Source organism: Dipteris shenzhenensis, chromosome 20, assembly GCF_047967505.1.
Source record: "Dipteris shenzhenensis isolate YYH24624 ecotype China chromosome 20, Dip_SZ_1.0, whole genome shotgun sequence".
Lineage (NCBI taxonomy): Eukaryota > Viridiplantae > Streptophyta > Polypodiopsida > Gleicheniales > Dipteridaceae > Dipteris > Dipteris shenzhenensis.
Window position 1 is genome coordinate 40,534,321 of NC_141615.1, and position 23,182 is coordinate 40,557,502.

At 41.4% G+C, this 23,182-nt stretch overlaps 1 protein-coding gene across 1 annotated transcript; it reads right to left on the reverse strand.

Annotated features, from left to right (window-relative positions):
* Positions 1 to 11,696: 11,696 nt before the first annotated feature.
* On the reverse strand, positions 11,697 to 13,205 carry LOC147889662 (uncharacterized). Its single transcript, XM_087391396.1, has one exon. It carries the CDS (start codon positions 13,108 to 13,110, stop codon positions 12,037 to 12,039), a length of 1,074 nt encoding a protein of 357 aa, XP_087247522.1. The 5' UTR covers positions 13,111 to 13,205; the 3' UTR covers positions 11,697 to 12,036.
* Between the last annotated feature and the right edge of the window lie 9,977 nt (positions 13,206 to 23,182).

A 23,182-nucleotide genomic window follows, 5' to 3' on the forward strand; every position in this document is an offset into this window, starting at 1 on the left:
AAGGGTTGAGGAGAAGGGACAAGGAAGGAGAAGGAGGAGGGTGGAGAGAGGAGGGAGGAGGAGGAGGGAGGAGGAAGGAGGAGGGATGAGGTGAGGGAGGAGGAGGAGGAGGAGGAGGAGTCAGGAGGAGTAGGGTGGAGGAGGAGGGAGGAGGGTGGAGGAAGAGGGAGGAAGAGGGAGGAGAAGGGAGGAGGAGGAGGGAGGAGGAGCGTGGAGGAGGAGGAAGGAGGATGTAGGAAGAGCGTGGAGCAAGAGGAAGGAGGAGGAGGGAGTACAAGGGTAGGGAGTGCAAGGGTAAGGGCATGCTAGAACACGATAGTCTAAGAGAGCATCGACGCAATGGAGATCAATCACATGAACACAATAGTGAGCTTGAACACTGAACCCCAAAGAGTCGGAGCTTCATTCCATTGAGAGATATTTATACATGTTGGTTCTCTACACAATCCATAGGTACCTGTGTGGTGGGACCTCTTTTGTAGGAGACCTTTTGGACAGCGGTCCCTTCACTTTTGGGCCCTTCACTTTTGGGGGGGACCTTTTGGGTCTCTACACAAAGTGGGGGGGCCTCAAAAAGTGTAGGCTTTTAGTATTTGTCTCTCTAGATTTAGTCTTTCTCTCTCTAGATCTTGGTCTTGTAAGTATGATTGGATCTTTTCTAGAGAGGATTTTGGCTATCCTCATCCTTTAAGATTCATCATACCATCTTTCAGGCTTAAGATATTACAAGCGGAGCTTTGCCACTACTCTACACACTCAATGATTTCATCATTGTTGCCCTAGACTGCACTTCTAGCCCTTGTTGCCACAGGGTTAACAACTCCCCTGGACTGATTTGATTACTCATCCTTGGGTTATGGTTGAGTCTGTAGATGATGTTGTGCTGCGGTTGTCTTTACCCAATGAGTATGGTAAAGATGGTGGCGGTGATAGATGGAGTGAGCTTGTTGTCAATATTTTCCTTGTAATCCATAAACACCATCAGTTTTTAAGAAGCCAGTGTCAACCATTTCTTCGAACAAACTTACATATGCCCTTGAAGAGATATGGCTCTTTGAAAGAGGTGACTTGTTGTTTGAGCATCTATCCATTGATTTCGATTGAAGCTGAGGTTGGGCAAATGGTCATCAATGGTGAGGGACACCTCCAAGATTACTGCTAAGGCTTACTATATTTTGCACTTTCCTTGAGTGTTTTTTCATAACTGCCTTGCATAATTTAATGAGTGTTTCTTGGCTTGTCCATTTGTTTTTAGAGTTTTCAGTGATTAATGGTCAATTGCGAGGAGCATCTGCACTATTTGGCTCTGATGAGTGTTTCTTGGCTTGTCCATTTGATTTTAGAGTTTCTATTGATTAACATCCAATTGTCACCGATAGCGACGGGGTACCGCGTCAAATGTGGGGTGCATGCAAAAGGAAGATGGAGCTTGTGAGTATTCAAGGAGGTACTTTTCATTAAGCAGCTTTGGTCTACGCCAAGCACTCCGTGGCTCCAATTTGATGCTGATGTTTGGAGTGATTTGTGCTTTGCGGATACTCATTGAAATTCCGAAGAGGTCCCATCCTCCTCTTGACTGCATGTTTGGGTATTTTCTCCAAAAATCACCAATGGGATTACCAGGCATGGGAATCCCATCAGTATCTTGTAGCAACTCTCGTGCGGGTGTGCGAATTGGATTATCCAATTCTTGAAGCTCATTAATGGAATCATTAATGGTGTCTTCCATTGAAAACTCAAGGGAGATCAGAGGAAGAGGGTATAGGGGAAAGTTGGATTCTATTTCCACCATCTCCTCCTTATACTTACACTGGTACTCCTCCTACACAAGAACCACTCGAGGCCTGTACCTGAAAGAAAAGTGCTTGTAGGAGGGAAAAGAGCACCTGTACCAAAAGGAGAAGTGCCTGTAGAAGGGAAAGAGAACCTGTAGGATATGGCGGCTAAGCAAGAGGCCATAGAGCAAGAGAGGGCGATCAAGAGAGGAAAGAGAAGGCAGAGGTAGAGCATGAGGGGATAGAGCAAGAGGAGGTACATAAACAGTGAGAAGAGTAGGAGAGAGAAGACCAGCTGTAGGAGGTGCTGTGGATGGATTTAGTGTTGGAAAAAAGTGAGGTGTAACTGGATGATAGGAGTTAGATTCTTGGATTAGGCGATAGTGTTGAGAGGCATGGCAAAATTGTTAGGAAAAATGTGTTCTCTCTCACATTTTGAACTATATCCTCCTTTACCTCATTCTCCTTATCACTGTGAGAACCTCATCTAATCTACATCCTGTTTGGGCCTTAGCCACCACCTTTAGTGGTCCCTTGGGATAAGGCCTATTCTTATGGACCTCCAATAGCTTTCTCTTCTTCAACTTTATTCCTCATGTTCCTTCTAGTAGCTTGCTATGGGCAACCTCAAATAAAATCCCCCCCTAGTCCCCTAGAAAATACAAATTTGGTATGTTTTTGTAATAAATCTTTTGAGCCATCTTATCCCTCCTCTCATCCTTGAGCAACACGACCTCAAGCAGATCCAACCTAAGGGTTGAATTAAACTCCTAGTTTATAGCTATAGTTCAAAGCCAACTCAAAAGTAGGAGGGATTCACTTTCAACATCTCCCACACAAATTGAAAAGTGGCTAAGGCAAAAGGTAAAAGTTGAAATATTTGGGTATCTTCAAATTCAACTTGCTTAGGCAAGTTTATTATGCAACTTAGGTTAGTATTTACACAAATTCAATCTGCTTAGGCAAGGCTAATTATGCAAGGGTAAAATCACAAAACCAAGGTATCCTTTATTTTCCTAAGTTTTTGACATTTTTGGAATTTTCTTTTGCAAAAAATGTAAAAAATTCAAGGTTGATTTTGCTTTAAAAAGTGTAAATTTCAAATAGACAAAATTTTGCCACATTATCCAAATCTAGCTTTGTTCAGGGAACTAAATCACATTGAAATTCTTGCACTACAAGGTGCCATACTCACCCAATTTGATTGGAAACCTCTACAAAGAGTGGAACTTACAATTTTTGAAACAATAATATATCGTCACCCCAATCCAAGAAAACTTCCTATACTAGTGTGGAGGGGATGATCTTGGGATGAGTCACCATGCAAACCCTCCCACTAAGACTCTAGGATAGCAAGGTCCATCTCTAACCTTTGAATATGTACTCCCTTCAAATGAGAGAGTAGTCTTACTTGTGTCTCGATGGAGCCATGGCTCGATGCTTTGAGCGAATTGGCCAAGCCACTATCCCACTATGCCCAACCAAGCATTTACTATCCCTAGCATGAAACCCTCCTAATCTTCAACCTCCGAGTGCCACAAGAGGGGCTACCACTCAAACTCCTTCGGGCACTGTTGGTAGGTCCAAATGAGTCCTCTAGACAAGAAATATGAAACTCTATGAATACTCCTCATCAAGGGTGAGCCCTTCTCTATTAGAGGACCCTCTAGAAAGATCCACTTGTGGGACTCCAACCACCGACTTCCTATGCAGGACGTGTCCATACAATCCCTCTCTAGATCAAGAGATTCTAGGGCTTTCAGCCTAGAAATTGTGTGTACTAAGCAGCTAAGCTATCCCATGCATCCCTTGTGAAGACTCTAGCATGTCTAGGAGGTAGCAATGCATTGCTTAGCAGACAACAAAAATTTATTACATCACAAACTGGTTGAAGGGAGTATTACAAAGAACGATGTTGCTATGCCACAATTGCTTTTGTCAATCAAATTGTGTCTCAATTTGATGCATGAAGGGAAAAAATCACCAATATGGGGAAACAATTTATGAATGACCTAGTAGACAGAATTATTGAGAGATGCTTCAGTATGCATTGAGCATTGACATCGTATAGCCCAAAAGAAAATGGCCAAGTGGAGAGCACCAACAAAGTTTAAGGTGCAGTTCTATGGAAGACAATTAATGCTAAATGATGAGATTGGGACTAAAGTGCCATAGGCAATTTGGGCATGCAATTTGACTTACAAGAAAGGCATATAGTATACATCATACTTTGTTGTGTATGGCACGGAATGTATTATGCCCATCAAAATGGAGGTTCCTAAGCTTTGAATGACATCAAAACATAACCTAGGAGAAAATAAGAAATTGAATAGTGGCTTTTTCAAATCTCTTCATTGGATTAGCATAGAGAAAGAGCTTATCTAAATGCTTTGTCCAAGAAGAAGAAGAAGAAAAAAGCATGATAAGAAGCAATGAACTTTGAGTTCAAGAAAAATGACCTAGTTATTTTCAATGATTCGAGGCATGAACTATTTCTTGGAAAGTTCCAATGCTTATGGCAAGGGCCTTTCAAAATTGTCAATGTGGGACCTAAAAACACAATGTAGCTAGCTGAACCATTCAAGAAGGTTGTTCTAAACTCAAAAATTTTTTGATGAAATAAAGACTTACTATGCTAGATCCAAATAGGAGCCTAGTGCATAATATGCATTCAAATCATAATTTCCTTGCTTTATCTACTATCAATTCATGGAAAAAGAACATGTTTTGAGTGTGGAACCCTTGTGTGTGCATGTGATATTAAGTGCTAGAAGTTTCAAGTATTTGATTAGTTCTATTGGTATTTATCACATAGTTTGAGGAAATATTATTGTTTGATGGAGCACCTAGGAGTTCAAAGAATGAAGGGTCAATGGGGTAGTTCTTCAAGCACCAATAGGGCATATTGCATAGCTTTAATTGCATCAAAGAAACGTAGAATCAAGAAAATACTATGGTCAACAGATAGCAACAAAGCAAGAAGTAACTCTCATACAACAAAAGGAAAGACGATGCATTGACTATAGTAGCAAGCAAATCAACTCGCAACTACAACAATAGAGACACGACCAATAGCAATAATGACGGACAAAAAATAACACAAAAGTTTTCAGACTTGGACCACTATGATGCCAAGAACTTTTTCCACCTCCTTAGCTCTAACCTCCATCCTTGTCATCATCACAACCTCATGCTCCCTGGTAATGACACGTGGCAGATAGGGTCAAACTGTGGTTAGCTCAATTGTACACAGATAAGGGTTAGTTGGTTAATGATCAGAACTTTGCCACATCAATTGGCCATGTGTCACTTGCTACATCAGCACATGAAAACCCCTTGCTAAGCATAATTTTTACACATGTGAATGCACACTGCCACATCATCCACAGCGTCACCTCATTATCCTTAGACAAAGGTTGACTCCAAATTCAAAGGAGCATAACTTTTGATCCATAAAGAATTTTATAGTGATGCTAAAAGGAAAAAGGATTAGCAAATCAAGCTCTATGCTTTGAGCACAACATATTTGTATTATAGAATTTATAAAGGCCAACAAATGTCTAAGTGCCAAGAAGCACATAAGGAAAGAAGGAAGACAGTATTGTTTATTTCACCCCTTTTCTCTACAAGGCCAAGGTTGCTTGAACACATATGGAGAGAAAGGAAGAGTGAAGATAAAATTTATAATATCACATCCAACCACCTTGCAATAGTCATGGTAACACCAAGGGGGAGTGTTGAGAGAATGGTGCCTATAAGAGCACGTGAACAAGTTCGAGAGACATGAGAAAGATCTAGAAGGTAAGTATGAGTTGTGGAGAGATAATGATGAGGGGAGATAAGGTAGCCACAAGGCATGATGATGTGTAAAGGTGATCTTGAGGTTGTATGTATATGAGGCTTCCCATTGTATGATCAAAATTACATGAGAATACATTGAGTTGAGTGTGCCAACCCTGTGTCTCTTTCTCATGGATTATTTGATATGTTTTGATCCTCCATAATCATCATGCTTATCTTGTATTAGAATAGTCTTAGCATGCTTCCACTATTTTATCATATACAAGTGTAAGGCAGCATTGGTGGAAAAAGGATTTGCCCGATAAATGGGCATTGACTATGAATTATTGAATCGATTACAAGGATGAAGGAAATTTTCCCAATAGGAGGGCATTGACTATGAATTATTGAATCAATTACAAGGATGAATAGAATTCATCTTGCTCTCTTCCTTGGATGTGGTATGGGGTTAAACTTGCATCAAATGGATGTTAAGTTTGCATTTATTAATAGACATATTGAGTTGAGTGTGCCAACCTGATGTCTCTTTCTCATGTATTATTTGATATGGTTTGATCCTCCATAATCATCATGCTTATCTTGCATTAGAATATGCTTAGCACAATTCCACTATTTTATCATATATAGGGTAAGGCAAGATTGGTGGAAAAGGATTTGCCCAATAGGAGGGTATTGATTATGAATTACTAAATTGATTACAAGGATGGAAATTCTTGTCTCAGTCTCTTCCTTGGATATGGTATGGGTAGGTTCCAATTATTCTTGTGGAATGGGTAGGTGCTTGACTAGATCAGCTTTGTTGTTGCCTTTTGAGTCACTTCTTTTCAATGGTTCTAGCAATCTACCATCCACCTCAAACTAAAAGTGAGGTTCTTAAGCATTGAAAACTCATCATGCAACCATCAGACAATGTTATTCGTATTTTTCCTTGGTTGTGACCACTCTTTCAAGTTCTATATAAAAACTTTGTTGCATTTATAAAGATATGGAATGCCCATTTGCATCCAAAATGATGCCCCCAATCAACATCAATGGAATAGTTCGCACTAGCAACACTTTTTCAAATTCTATTGCATCCATAAAAACATGGCATGACCATTTTCATAAAAAATGATGCCTCCAATCAACATTAGTGAATAGTTAACATGAGCATCATCATTAAGTGGTTTTTGGCCAACATCAAAGACATGTGAGTAGGAGTTGCTACTATTGTGGTTGTGGTGGCCCCTAGTTCTTGATCACTCTAATGCCTTTGGGTGTTGTATGATATTGAGGCCTAGTGCTCTCAAGCCTCATGCTCTTGAAGGAGCTTTCAAATCTTGTCTAAGAGCTCTCTAGCCTTGGTTGAAAATTGTACTCCTGCTAGATGCTTCTAGCAGGAGTACAATTATGCTTCTAGGTCTACTAGATGCATTATGCTCACCTTAATTATTCATATTAGGTCTACTAGATGCATTATGCTGACAATAATCATTCACCCTTGTACTCCTGCTAGATACTATATGGTATGTGTTTCTAAAACAAAGACATATGGACTTTAAACAAATCTAAAACAAAGATACATGGAATTATCATGCCCCACTACTACTACAAAAATTCCCAATCCCATTTAGACTACATATGTCACTAATGAAAACAATATGGATGTTACACTTCCTACAATTAATTTTAGGAAGAAAAAATGAGAAACATGGAGAAATCCCTTGAAAAACTAGGTGAGAGACTAAAGACAAGAGGAAGAGGAAGAAGTCTTTTTTCATATCCTTCCATAATATGAAAGATAGGAGAGAAGTAGGGGAGAAATAGGGAAGGGGAGAGAAGTAGGAGAGAAAGAGAAAAGTAGAGGGAAGGGGAAGGGAGTAGGAGAGAAAGATGGAAGGGTAGAGAAGGAGAAAAGGTGAGAGAGGAGAAGAAGGGAAAGAAAGAGGAAAAGAGAAACATAGAGAAAAAGGGGAGGAGGAAAGGGGGGGGGGAGGAAAAGAGGAAATGGAAATGAAGTAGCAAAAAGAAATGGGAGAGAAGGAGGCAAAGGAGAAATGGAAGGAAAAGGGGAGAGACAAAGGAAAAGGAGAGTGGCGAGGAGGAGGGAAGGGAGCTCCAAAACCTCAATACAAAACAAGAAGACAAAGAAAGGGATAGGTACCACTTGCCATGGAGTCGTCCAAGTCCAAGCTTCTTCATGCTCACATCTTGTCTTGGGAGATGCTATCGGAGAGAGTTTTGGAGGAAGGGTAGGCTTGAGGTGAAGCTTTCCCAAAGGAAAGAGAGAACATATGGCGTTGCATCGAGCTGACATGGAACTTGCTAATTAGGTATAAAAGCATCAATGTAACCATCAAAATAAATGTCAAAGAAGAATGAAGAGCATCAAAATAAGCATTTAAAATAATTCCAAAATTTTTTAATAGGTATATCGATAGTTATATCATTGTTCCTGGGAAAGTAATGATAGTTATAGTAATAGCGATATCTAAAAAGAATTGGAAATTATGGACTCTTAACATTTAGGGTATTAAAATAGTCTAACGAGGATAGAAGTGAAAATTCACTCCAAGGGCGAGGTTGAATGAAGGATGTAGTGACCCTACTCCATGCAAACTTTCATCTTGACTTGTAAAAGTATTGGAACTTACATTGTAACATGAAGTTACTACTAATGAGTTTTGAATGGCCAAACAATTTTTTGGGAGCAAACTTCGATAACAATTTTATTGTTTGAAGTTTCTATGTAGTTAGATTTGAACTGATGTCAATGTTTCACAATAATTCATCCCATCATTATGATCAACAAATAGTTTCTATGATATATTTTTTGTTGTTGCATATATTATAATACAATTTTATGGGGGAGAAAGTTTTGTGATGACAGATGTTGTCATAAGAACTAGCAACCCCAAAATTGTTTTGATCACTTACACGAGAAAATGATATGTAAATGCACACAACATAAGGGTGCAATAAGCAAACAAATTTGCATAGCTAATAAGTGTGTCCAAGACTACAGAGATGACTTGAGCTATAGACACATGTGTAAGATAATGAGAAGGTATGAGCATCTATTCGTACATGTAAGGATCATAGATCTTATATGAGATTTGAATTTATTTCAATATGCAAGATATTCTATTTTAGGGTGGTGAAATGAATGAAAGGTGAGTATAGAATCTTTTAGGATATTATATATTAGGGTGGAAAAGATGAAAGGTGACAAGTTGCATTCCAATATGAACCTCATGAATTTAAACTGAATCCAAACTATTGATGTTTGGAGAGGAGAAAAGTCATAAACATGAACATTTTCTTAGATAGGAGGTGAGCGATAATGAGCAAGATGGTGAATGGAAAATATGATACATGCATAATTCAGGAATTATGAAGATGTTACATCACAAACCTATCATACCTAAGCTAAAGCACATGTTTCATTGTGCTTCATTGGCCTAACTTATGGATTGGCATGCTCCAAATTTGCTAAATAGATGGCATCTTGAGAATCATGTTTGATGCAAAGGCATGCACATCTTGGATTGCTATGGAGGGAGTTGATGCCAATCCACATCTTAGTCTACATGGCCAATGATACTTTTGAACTACAATATTCTTCCATGGCTTACTATTAGGAAGGGACATCTCCTACTAGCCTTGATAGTTCCAGGCAAGCATAATATGATGAGCATGGGCTTGTATCTTGCATCATTAGATAATAAGCTTCGAACTTGTGGCATGATACTCAAGTGTGTGTTATCTCGCAGCCCCTTGATGAAAGGCAAATAATGTTATAGACGATTTATTGCAGATCATACATGACTGTCTTGGGCTACATGATTGTGTAGGTCTTGTATTGCCCATTTTGTGGAGATAGCTTGGAGAGTCACCATTCTACACATCTTGGAGAGAGAGAGAGAGAGAGAGAGAGAGAGAGAGAGAGAGAGAGAGATTGATCGTTATTTTTTAGGCACATATTTTCTATGTTTAAAATGGGAGATATCCTCAATGTTTATTGTGTTTGTCCACACTCATGCCAATATCTATTACTTGCATTTGTCCATAGTCATGCTTATAACTTTCAATTAAATATTGTTGATTGGGGCATGGCAATTTTACAGGCTTATGTTTTTAATGTTCAAAGGGACTAATGTCATAGTGGCACCATGTTTTTGCATAGCTAGCCTATTTTAATAAAAGTGGCAATTGATTAGGCTCGTTAATTAGGAGTTAAACTTCACATTAATTGGGTCTCATACAAAGAGAGGAGGATATACGTCAAACCTTTAAAAAGGAGACATTTCACTATGATCCCTATCACCACGCTATGAAGCATAATGTTGGTTTTGATGGGAACTATAAATATTTTGTAAAAGCACAAGTAGCACTTGAAGGGATCCCCATGTTAAGCATGATATTCCCCTTCATTAACCCCCTCCCTTCCCTATCCCTTTTTCACTATTGCCTCTTTCCATTTTTCCACCTCTTCCCTTCCCCCCCCCCCCAAAAAAAAAAAGAACTATCATCATTCCTCCCCCATCGATAAATGCAACCCTCCCTCTTGCCTTCTCACTACCTCACCATCTCACCTCAACTAATGCAAATAGATTTACATTTTTTGTTGAGTAGAGGTACATATTATGAAGCCTTTAATGTTGGAAGATGTTGTCCAACCCCTTGTGGATACTTGAAATGCGGCCTAACTAGCCTAATGTGGAGAAGAGGGCAGAAGGCTCTTATGTGTTGTTGACACATGATTAGTGAGGGACTTTAGGCCTTGGTGAGCCTTGAATATAATGGAGGATTTGAGCCTCAAGCAAGTCTAATTAGGAGCTTTTAGAGCTTTAAGGACATGTGCAAGTATGCAATGGGAGCCCTATGTCCTAACAATACCATGTTTCTCTAACATGGTATCCGAATCTGTCCGCAATGTGGCACCTATCCTATCCATGGTAGACTAGTGGGGCTCTATGCCTACCCCTGAGTCGACACATAGCAAGCTACTATGTTTCAAATGCATGTTCTAAATTTGTGTTGCAAGGTTTGATGGCTCGTAGGAGCGACTTGTGGATGTGCATTACTTATGCCCATGAGAGGAAAAGAGCCTTCCAATAGATCCTTTGTGAAAGCCAAGCAAACTAAAATCTAGCAAAGGGAAGGCTATACTTAAAAGCTGGCCACAAACTTGCACAAAGAATAACAAAGGCATGCTGTGAGACACAATCCTAAAGCCATAGTGAAAGTGAAGTCCTTAAGGATGATCTTAGGGCCTTATGTCATGGAAGGGAAAAATACGTAAGAAATAGCTATTTCTGTTATGCTGTGCAAATGCACCATGGGAAATAGGGTGAGACAAGGGGAAATAGCTCTAGACCTCAAGGTGCTATTTCCCACTCTTGAGAATCATTGATATGACATTTCCTTTATAGCATGTCTCATTTTCCCTTGCATCATTATGTCATGCATCATACGAAAAACATCAAAACTGGGCTCTTTCAAGGCAAAAGCATCCAAAATAGCCATCATTATTCTCCCCCTTTTTCCCCTCCATGACATAAGCCCGTTAGGGATACCAAAACGATGACCTTAAAAAAAAGGAAACCAAAAGGTTTGCATAGCCACAAGCAATGCTAGTAACGGGATTATGTCATGGGGGAAAAAAAGGAGGGAAATAATGATGGCTATTTTGGATGCTTTTCCCTTGGAAGAGCCTAATTTTGATATGACGCAGGACATAATGATCCAAGGGAAAATGAGACACGCTATAAAGAAAATGTCACATCAATGATTCTCAAGAGTGGAAAATAGCACCTTGAGGACTAGAGCATGGAGTGCTATTTCCCATGGTCCCACCCTATTTCCCACCTATTTCCCTTCTATTTCCCATGGTGCATTTGCCCTCCATAAGAGAAATAGCTATTTCTTATGTATTTCCCTTCCATGACATAAGGCCCTAATATACTAGACATCAAGAAGTTCACCAAGGAGTACAAATGAACACAAGGAATGTTATCGAAAAACGGCCGTGCAAATTTACCATAGAATCGAAGGAGCAATGACAAAAGAAGTAGAAGGAGCAATGAGAGGCATGCATCAAGGAAATCGTACAGCTCAATTTCTTGTTCGAATCTCTTCTGGACGGCCATTGAAATCCTGCACATGCATTAAGGAAATCCTACAGATGCATCAAGAAGATCCTACAGCTCGATTACCTGTTGTACATTCTGATGTCTATCTTGAAAATTATCTTCCTTTAAAAGAGATCCTTCAAATCTCTTTTGAATGGCCATTGAAATCCTACACATACATCAAGGAAATCCTACAGCTCGATTTCCTGTTAGACATTCTGATGTGTATCTTGAAATTTTGTCTTCCCTTGGATGGCCATTGAACGTATTCAGATGTCAACAGCTTTGTTAAGCTGTCTAACTTGTTTAGCCGAGTGCCTGCTCGAGGCTCTAAAAGTTCTGAGGCATCATGGCGCAGGGTCACGCATACAGTTCCCAGGAAGAAGATAATGGAACTTATCAGGATTGTTCAGTAGATGCATGGGCAGATGCACCGCCGAGTATGAATGAGGCACAGAACCCAGCTTCCCTATTAGCTCCCGGAAAGAGTACTCCTCAGGGAGCATATCAAACAGATCACTGCCTTTGCAGATGATATCCTGTATCCTGTCGTAATTCAAAAATCGAGAAGATTTCACCCGATCAGCATGGCTGTAGGCTCTCATCTTATAGGCGAAATCTCTTATGTGGCGAAAGCAGAAGCTGCAGTGCCATCCTGCTTCGGGTAAGATGGCATCTACTTTCCTCATGTGATTGTAGCCTGTAACTCCGGGATTGTACACACTAACGGAAGCTCGCCAGCTGCTTTTGTCCACAAGAAACTCGAAGGAGTAGAGGTAGTTGTTCATCTGGAGGTGTAACACCGAAGGTATGTTGTCGCACCATCTGAGCAATTCCACTGTGTGCGCACTGGGTATCTCATCAACATCCGACATGATAATCAGATCTCCGGCTTGGATGCCGGACTGGGCCAGGACCCGGGTCATGGTTTGTCGCTGCTGGCTCTCCAAAACGAAGGGGCTTTCCCCTTTTCGCAAATCCCGCCCTGGGCAGACATGATGCACGATCTTGGGCTCTGCAAATTTGAATCTATGTCTGTTGAGGGCGAACAAGAGGGGCTTGGGGAGGCCAGTGAAAGTAGAGTTGGACTCGACGAGAAGGAACTTGGAGACATGAGGGAGGAGTTCATGCCAACGGATCTCGAGGAGGTCCAATTCATTGTTGAAGATGACAGCGTCAAAGACGCGACGGGGGGAAGGGCGGAGGGACCAACCATGGAGGGAGCAGAGGTGAGAGAGGGAGGAGTTGGGGGAGTAGTAGTGGACGAGGGAGTGGAAGGGAGGGGGAGGAGTATCCCAGATGGGGCGCAGCAAGTATGAGAGGTGCTGGCCGTTGAACAAGATGGTGAACAACAAGGAAGCTGTCAAGACCAGGACCAGGGCCAGTTTGAGGAAAGGGAGGCTCTTGGGATTCAAAACCATGCTTCACTACCTCAGATGGAGATGCAACAATGACAAGCTATGCCACGCTTCACTTCTTGCTCTCTCCAGTGCTCTCACTCGAGTTTTAGATGGAGATCCACATGAGTGACAAGCTATGATGTTGCAAAGCTATGGAGCTTCTCATGGAGCTATGTTTTCTCCCTTCTTCCACTTCACCTTATCCTCTTTGCCCTAGATTTTACACCAAACATTCCTTGCACCCCAACTCTTTGGAAGCTCCGGGGTTCAAGTCTCATTGGACACCTATGTGGTCACGGCTGCCTTGCATACATTACATCGGACTCCATCTCATCCACCTCGGCTTTACGCTAACAATCGCCTATTGACTTCCAAGCATCGTATACGCCTTCAATGGGCACCTAATGTGTGTTACAAGTTAGTTGTGGCCTAGTCACCTTGCCTATGCATACATTATGCAGGGCTTCATCTCATCCACCTCAACTTACACCAATCGCTTGATGACTGCCAGGCGCCTTACGCCTTCAACCACAACCACTCGACTTTGACATCAAACCTCTGCACATATGATATTTCAATTCACACATGACTAACATGTTACACCAATCGCTTGATGACTTCCAAGCGCCTTATGCCTTCAACTATGCCTATGATGATATTTCAATTCACACACGACTAACATGTTCTGTAAGGTGTCGTGCCAAGCATCGTTGGTGGTCCTAATTTGTGTTTGGCTAATTAATAATTATTTGGAGGGGGATACCACCCTAATGGTATCATGAGTGATCGGTGTGTATGTACGAGTGATTGTGAGGAGAGCTCACGGCAAAGGTGCTAGTAGTTAAAGATATACATCTCCCATATTATCAAGGAGATTCTCGATACTATTTATGCTCAATTAAAAAGGAGATTATTGATTCTCTTTATGCTTAGATCTATACTAGGACTCACAAGGCATATTTATGTGGCATGCTCCTTTCTGTTTGTCTCACTCACATTCAATTCCCAAGCTACCTTGCTGTTGTAGCTCCAAGTGGAGTGCATTGAGAGATGTCACATAGACCATGTCAACAAAGAAGTATATTGTTTGGTCCCCACCTTCCACTTTATACTGATCATGAACATGTGCCTCTGAGCTCCTTGATGTTAACATGGTATGCCATATTTGTATTTATAGTGACATGTATTTGTATTACACAAGTTAAGGTGTTCCTCTTTCTATGTGTCTCTTTCATTCCCCCCAATTTAAACTCACATTTTCCATTGCTAATTCTTTGAGCTTTATGGAAATTTGAAGCTCGTACTGAGCTCACTTTAGTTATTTTAGCTAGGAGAGATGATGAGACACATATATGCTATGCCACTATTGACCAAGCAAGCACAATGATAATGATTTGGTCCCCTCATCCACATGGACATTTAGGTCCATGTATCCATCAAGAATATACCACTCTCAACACCTTGATCAATCCACTACCCCATATTTATTTTATTCATAATTATATTCTATAATTATTTTCATGTTTATATTTATATTTGTATATGACAAAAAGGGAAGCCATAGATCTAGTTCAATCTTTGTGAGGCAAAGAAGTATGAAGGCACACGATCTTTATTATACGCAAATAAAGGTGTCCCTTTATGTCCAAGGCACTTCACATTTTTCCACTCACACATGTCACCAATTTTTCTATTGCCAATCCCAACCTTTTCCATTGGAAATAGGCTAACCTATATCAATGCATTTCACATTTTTCCACACACACATGTCACCACCTTTTCTATTGCCAATCCCAACCTTTTCCATTGGAAATAGGCTAACCTATATCAATGCATTAATCATACATTCATATAAGTTTCAAGTTTTTCCAACAAAACATTATGGGTTACCAAGATTTCTATGGCCTCAGTTAACCAAGTAAAAATTAGAATGCTTCCATTTGCCTTACATTAAAGCACCCGATCTTTTAGGTTTACCTCTATTACAATAAGTGGTGTGAATTATGGGCTTCTTTGGGCCTAGAGATGAGAGCCCCCCTTAGTCTCTCACAAGCCAAATAGTGACAACCTTGCCACCATCACACGCACAAATGCACCTTGAGCTCTAGAGATTAGTGCCTTCATCGCCATACATGCACCTTATCATACCGAACCTAGGTGGGTTAAGCCCACATTTGAGCCCACCTCTCCCCCCATCAATGAGGGGAGGGGGGCACTTTTTGAAATTTGAATTTTAAATTTTGAATCTCCCTCCCTCCCTCTCTCTCTCTCTCTCCCTCCCTCCCTCTCTCTCCCTCCCTCCTCCCTCCCTCCCTCCCTCCCTCCCTCCTCCTCCTCCCTCTCCCTCTCCCTCCCTCCCCCTCCCTCCTCCTCTCCCCTCCTCCGTCTTGCTCCTCCTCCTCCTCTCCCCTCCTCCGTCTTGCTCCTCCTCCTCCCTCCTCCCTCTCCCCTCCTCCTCCTCCTTCTGGCTCCTCCTCCCTCCTTCCTCTCCCCTCCTTCTCCAGCCGCCCAGGATCCCTCTCCTCTACTCCTCCCTCCTGCAGAATCTCTCCGCTCCTCCTCCCTCATGTAGCATCTCTCCCCTCCTCCTCCCTTCTACAGTAGCTCCTTCCCTCCCTTCTACACCTGTCGCCCTACTCTCCTCCTCTTCCTCTTGCCCTCATCTGCTTCTCCTCCTCCCTCTTCCTTGCTACTCTCTCCCTCTCACTGCTCCATCTTTGCCAGCTCTCCCCTACATTTTAGCCTGCATCACTGATACCTCTCTTTGAGTACTCATGGCACCATTCGAGGACATATCCAACAAGTACCATGTGAACCTACAACTGGGGGCAAAATATGCATGCACACGCTCTTTGGGATATAGTGGAACTCCTCAAAGTGCGCTCCACAATCTTCGATTGCAAGGGAAGAAGCATCTTGACCTTTGGATGGATGGAAACTTGTATCCTTTAGACCCTGCCACCCAAAAGAGTCCTCCTTTTCATACAGTGCATGATGATGTTCAGTTTGTTGGCAAGGGACATGTTGGATTGCTCGGTTATTGCAATCGATTAAACCATTTTTAGACATTGGCTATGCAAGCAAGCGAGGTGTAGAGAGCCTAAGCAGAAGAACTTGCACATTTGAAAAATATTACTATTGTGGCAATGCATAATAGTATGCAGGATCTCCAATTGCAAAACAAAGAACTCAGTGACAAAGCACATGCACTGGACTTGGAGCGACATGAATTGGAAGAATCAATCTAGAAGCTTGCTGAAAGCAAACACGATTTGGAAAGGCCTATCTATGGCCAACTTCAATGTGCTGTGGAGAAGGAACGAGAGAACTCGATAGAATGAGTACAAAAGTTGAAGGGAACACCTTTGGGACTTAAGGAGAGGAAAAGACAATTGCAATCTATGGATGCATTGTCAACCAATAGTGGTGCCCAAAAGAGGAGAATACGGGCTGCAAGGTTAGTTCCCCAAATTTTCAATGAAATTTCTTACTCCAAAATATTTGTGGTGTTGCATTCTTTCCACTAAGTCTCATTTATACTCTACTTTAGGAATTTCATGGAGGATGTGATGGGAACAATGGAAATGGATGATAGTGATCCTTCATATTTTCTAAGAAGTTTAATAAAGCCAAGTGATGTCATGGAAGTGTTGAAGGACCATAGATAAAAAGGGCTACATAAACACATTGCTAGAGAGGTAATGAAGGATTTCAAGGGCCTCGTCCAAGCAAAGGAGGTGCTTGGAGCTTGTGATGCTGCTAGTGTAAGTCATGAAGCTTACAACTCTGTTTTTATAATTTTCAAGTCTGCTATGGAGGAAAAGTATAAGATATCTACAATGCCATTGCCAACACCGTGGTCTGTAAGGCTTGCACTTCAAGAAACAAACCAACGTGCTAGAGAAAAGCTTGGAGGATACCATTGTGTAAGTGGCACAATGACTTGGAAGAGTAAAAAGAAATCTGGCATCCCAAACGTTTGACATGAATTCTTTCAATAATGTTTATGTGGATGTAGAGAATTTGCAGAGCGCCATGGTCAAATTCTATGGGATGAGAGAAGAAGGTAAGAGAAATTCCCCCTTCACATTTAACTATATTTCTTCTGATTTCTATATCCTTACTGAATTTCTCTTTCATTGTATAGATGGCAAGCTAGTATTATGGAATGTTTCAAGTTAAATGGCATCTAGCTAGTGATTTGAAGACCCTTAAGTGCTTGTATGGTTGTGATATAGGTACAGATGCAAAATGGACATGCTTGTATTGCACCCACTCTCAGAAGATGCAAAAGGGATGCCTACAGTGGGAAAATGACATCCTTTCTTGCAACCAAAGTGCAGTCCCTGTTCTTCACAAAAAGGATCCTAAGTGGGAATCCATTCTACCAATTCCATTGGAGCGGGTACACGTGTATACTTTGCATGCTAAACTGCATATACTTGATAAGTTACTCTATCTCCATCTAGTTTATGCTTGGAATTTGAGGCCACAGCAAGTATCTACACAATGCATTGCAAAAGTTAAAGAACTACTCTCAGTAATGGGACTTCATGGAGGCAATGTGAAGCTTAAGTAGGATAAGAAATAATCAGGAAAGACATAAAATCTTCCTGCTAAAGTGTCTATGGGTGGAGGAAAAGCAAGGAGGTTCTTGTCCAACCACAATGCTGATAAAGAAAAACATACATTGGCTCAAAGCACCCTAGGTTGGGAGTACTGGAAAGATTTGTGTGAGTGCACCACAAATCAAGCTTCACATATGCGAATTGCTACTTTGAGAGCAAAGCTGTGGACAAAGCTTGATGCATTTATAAAGTTACTTAGACAAGGTCAAATAGATGAGCTTTATTATGAGAGATTCAGGACAGCATTGGCAGAATTCATATCATTGATGGTAGAAGCATGGGGGGAGTCACACATTACACATTACATGGTAATCCTCCTTAGGTTGAAATTTTGTGCTTTAAACTTGAGTCAGTTTATGTTTCTAATAAATGTTTTTCTTTACAACATATTCTTCATGCACATGCACCATGGTTTGTGGAGCAATGGGGCCCTCTGTCCATTTGGAATACTCAAGGAATGGAGAAATCACACTATAGATACTTCAAGAATACAAGGCATGGGGGTGGTATCGTGCGAAGCAATGCACTACATGAAATATTCGATTAGTTTTATAGATGTTTAGAGGCTAGGACTCTCAAGGGCTATAAGGTAGAGGTCTCAAGTCTTGCAAAAGCGGTTCAACATGTCAAGAAGACAAGGAGATGTGCTGCTTGGAAGTCCTCAACAGGGAGCCAAGGGGTTGCACTTTGGTTGCAATGTAGAGTTAGACATGTGTAGAGTTAGACAGGGGAGGCATTGGGTCCTAAGAGAGCCCCAAATGTAAACTGTTTGATGAATAAAGTTAACACTATTTTGAGTTAATTATAGATTCCAAAATTCACAAATTTTACAGAATTGCATGTGCGACATGGCAGGGCGGAGGGGTGAGTGGGTTGGGAGGGAGGGTGGTGAAGATTAAGTATTATCGAACTGGCGACAAAAGACTAGGGGAGAGGAGGTGTACTCAAAAAACCCTAATTTAAAAGAAAAACACTAAAGTGCTTTAAAAAAGAATATATAAAGCACTTCAAAACCCTAAAATCCCTCATTTCTATGGCACGAGTTAAACAAACTGCTAGACCCACTTGATGCCATTTAGATGCTACCCGTTGTTCTCATGACAATGCCATGGCCTCCGAACACACTGCAAGCCCCAGTGGCCAAGAGGGCAATGATCAGCAGGGATATGAAGGCAGTTATCATCAGAAGTCCAAGCAACACGAGTCCCCACCATCCAACTCTCATGGGGGATCCTAGGGATCTCAGCACCATGAGGAATCCCAGCATGATTAAGGATCTAAGCACGATCAGGGGTCCTCTCAGTCCTTCCACACAACTAACTGTGGAAGTAGAGACATCTCCCAAGAGGGGCAAAATAGTCCAGTCAATCTTGATCAATTGCCCCTCCCTCCTCCGTGGGGTCTTGGCATGGAGCATCTAGACCAACAAGGGGAGCAAGAAAGGCAAAGAGAGGAGATGGAGAGATTACAGGGGCCAGAACAAGAGGAAGTATTTGGCGGGCTTGCTGATATAATGAACCTTGGCCCCAATCCTCCAACCAAGCAGACTGCACGGAAGAGCACCATCAACCCTCTATGCCTCAATATTATTAGATATGAGGAGTCTCTAGAGCCTCAACTTGTTGTCTCACAGCCTCATGAAAAGGAAAAGAGACCAAGGACAAAGCAGACCCCTAGGCACGACAAGCCACCTCGAAGGACCCACCAGACACATGAAGAGGAGTTTGAAGAGGTGGTTGCAAGGGAGGAGAGGCAAAAGAAGTTCAAAGCGGGCAAGCGGCCATGGAGCCATGTCCAAAGGCCAGTGCAGGGTCCCCCAAATGAAGAAATGCCGGAGGAGCCTCCACTCCAAGCTACTCCTTCTGAGAGCAATGCAAGGCACGAACCGTCTGCATGTGCCACTCAAGTGGCTCCTGGATTGTTGCAATCTATTGCTCAAGTTTGGTTGTCACTCTGCACCAGCCCACAGAGTCTTCCACCCATCCCGTGTGAAATTGAATGAGTTGAATGGACAATCCCTTATCCAATTGGATTCACTGATGCAATATTTGGTACCCAAGGTTTTTCTCTGCTAAGCTCCCATGGGCTAGTTGCACCCTTGGCATTAGAACATCGCTAAAACAAGCTAGTTCATCTATCACCACCAACACATGAAGTGGTCAATATTATGCAATCTTTCAAATTGCATTTTTGCATAAATGTTTTTATCTATCTTCTCCTTGGGGTTCTCCTACATATATTCACACTCTATGTACACCATCATAGTGTGATATAATGTGAATCCGATGGTCCATTTCCCCTAATTCACATAAGGCATATGGTCTGGCAAGCATGTGGCAAGGCTTACATAGCATCCACAAGAGCAATTTAAAGTATGTTTTAGTCTAGACTTTCCTTTCAACCAAGGAAGACGTGGGAAAGTTTGCCCACATCATGCTTGCCGCTGCCTTGCTCCATCTTGGCTTAACTAAATAAATATATGTGTTGCTTTCCCTCTCCTATTTTCCTGTGCACCTATACCATGTCATCTTGGCTCGATGGTACACAACCACCTCATCAACAACAAGTTCAAAAACACACTATCAAGAAACACACTAAAATGACCTACCAACCTTGCTAGTAAGAGGAGATAAGGTGTTTTTATGCTCACTTAGCCTCTTCCCTCTCCATGTTCTCTCATTATCCCCCCTCTCCATAGCCTCATATTCATCTTTCTTCACCACTAGAGACACTTTTTAAGTTAGAGGTCCTAGTTGCCTTCAAAGTACCCTTACATGCCTGGCCTTTGTGTGTGTCTCCTCCTTTGTGGTGGAAACAAAATCCTTAGTCTTCTTTCCCTACGAATGCATTAGTCTAGCATGCACAAAGATGATGGCGAGTTCTGTTGATATACAAATGGCACACACATGCATTACTTCAGTTGGAACAAGATAAATATAGCTTTGTGCAACTTTTTTAATACCCGCTTGGTTAAGAACATGCATCTTCTTTCTTGTTCATTGGGTAGTCTAGCAACCCTAGACATCTCTCCACCTCCCACTCCAATAAGCCACCAGGGTGCTTCCACCATGAGTCAGGAAACATGGATAGGCGTCCTTTCTTGACCACCCAGTCATTGCACTCCATAGGTAGCTATGTGAGACTACACTCATTGCAGAACCACCTATAATTCATTCACCTACTACCTGAATGCCAAGCTCCATCAGCAATGCATTGCAAGTAGGAGCACTCACAACACTTCCTTTTTCCTTCCATTAGAAAAACCATTATTCAATTATGTCATGCTGGTTGCAACTAGAACACAATTATAAATATGAGACTCCATGGAAATATACTTCTATGAAGGTATCTTGGTTGAGCCCAGCATGCTAAGCTTGTCCTCCATCACGATCTTTCCTTTTGGCTCCCTATTTATGGAGAACAAGATGCTAAAGAATCCCTCCCCATTGGTTGGGTCGGCAATGAACTAGATCTTATCCCCTTTAGCCTTCACCTTGTCTTCTACCTTCTCCAACGCATTGTGTTCTATCTTCTCGCACTCCTCTAGTGCCAGGGATCCTATTTCCACCATCTCCTCCTTATACTTACATTGGTACTCCTCCTACACAAGAACCACTCGAGGCTCTTAAGATAACATTTGGGTTCTACAACGAACTGCCATGCAAGGAACGGATATCTTTAAAGCACTTACCCTGAAAACAAATTGTGCAAGAATAGCCATCAGCAAGCTGTACCAAGCCTTAGTGGAACCTAGCCTTCTCCTTCACAAGCATGGCCTCCACTAGTCTTTTGTCCTCACCAGCAAAGTAGCACATGAGCATGTCTCTATTTGCCATGCCAAATTTTCATATCATGAAGGTGTCATGTGCTATTTTGTGTGGGACATGCAGACAAGAAAGCCTGCACATGGAGATGCAATGGATAAGACGATGATTGAAGTAGATACAAAACTCCAAAGCACAACACTCACAAGCAAGTGGGATGATACTTGTTTAATTTCTGTCAATGTGAGCAACTAGTCTCCCTCCTAGGAGTGCTCGAACTGCAAGAACTTGTAGCGCACTTAGATGTGTTGATGTGGGGAGTTTGCAACATACAGCTTCTTTCACCATTTTCATCTTGTACAATTCTTTTTGTAAAGCCTCCAACTACTCCTGCAACATTTTAATTTTGAAAATTTCTTCTTTCTTCAGGTAATCTTGGAAAGGATATGCAATACTTTGTGAAATCTTTATCTTTATGTCATCCCACATTGTTCTCATGGAAAGGTGCACCAACTCAACTGTTACCATCCAACATAAACAACAAAATGTTAGTTTATGATGGGAAGATAGGCTTCACATCTGGCACACGGTTATTATCCCTATCATACTCTCAAACTTGATAATAATCAAACTTTAACATAACAAAAAAAAGGGGGGAAGAATTAGGGAAATTCCAAATTTACAAGGTTAAAGGGTTCTTAAGAGAATCCACATTCTAAATATGAATACTTAAAGACCCCTCTAGAAAGTGGCAATTTTTGCCATTAACTTTTTGTCATATGACCAACTTTTAGGAACCCATTGTTAAAGTCCCCCTATCTTTATAAAATAAGACAAAGTAGTAAAAGACTTTGGGACTTATAAGAAATCCCTATCCATTACTAAATTAGTTCTTTGTAATATCTCATGACCCATTCAACTAAATCATAATAATCTTCCATTTGATGAAGTAAATTGGATCCAAAAATCCTCGAGGCCAAGTTTATCCTTACCTCCACTATTGATCCACCCTTGCAACCTAGGGCTGCAAAGTAGAGTTGTGCTCATTGGTCAATTTGGCTTCAACCATGTGAATGTTGCTCGAATAAAATCCTCTTCACAATGTGAAAGCTGAAGTCAGTCAAACCACGCATGTATAGTGCACAACCTATGATCTTGCAAATCCCATACATCAAGCCAACATGAAATTCCTCTTCCATTTAAACGTTTGACCATGTGTGGCTTAAATTGAGTAGGAGCCATGTTGTTGACAAAAGGGAATCTGTTGATCCATATGTTGAACACCAATGAGCCATTGCCCATGATCCGCTACGCACCCTACCAAATACAATCACCTAGCTGTTTCCTTCGGACCGAGACCATCTTATTAAAGATATTTGATTGCAGCAGCTTGACAAAGAAATCGGAGAGCAATACCTCTTGCCAGGCTCAGCTGCCATTTGGGAATCCCAACACACCTTGTTGCTGTAGCAAATGCCTCCCTAAGACTACTCAGGGCTATTACAAAATAAGTTTAAGAATCCATCTAGAGCAGAGGTGATCAATCATGCTTTTGAATGACTTGATTCCGAGCCCCTTGGCTTGCTTTGGCATCAATGCCATCACCCATGGAATGGAATGCCAAGGTATAAGCCACACAAACTTCCTAGCTCAGTGTTCAGGTACCTGCAACATTTTCATTTTCAATTGTAAAAATGTTTT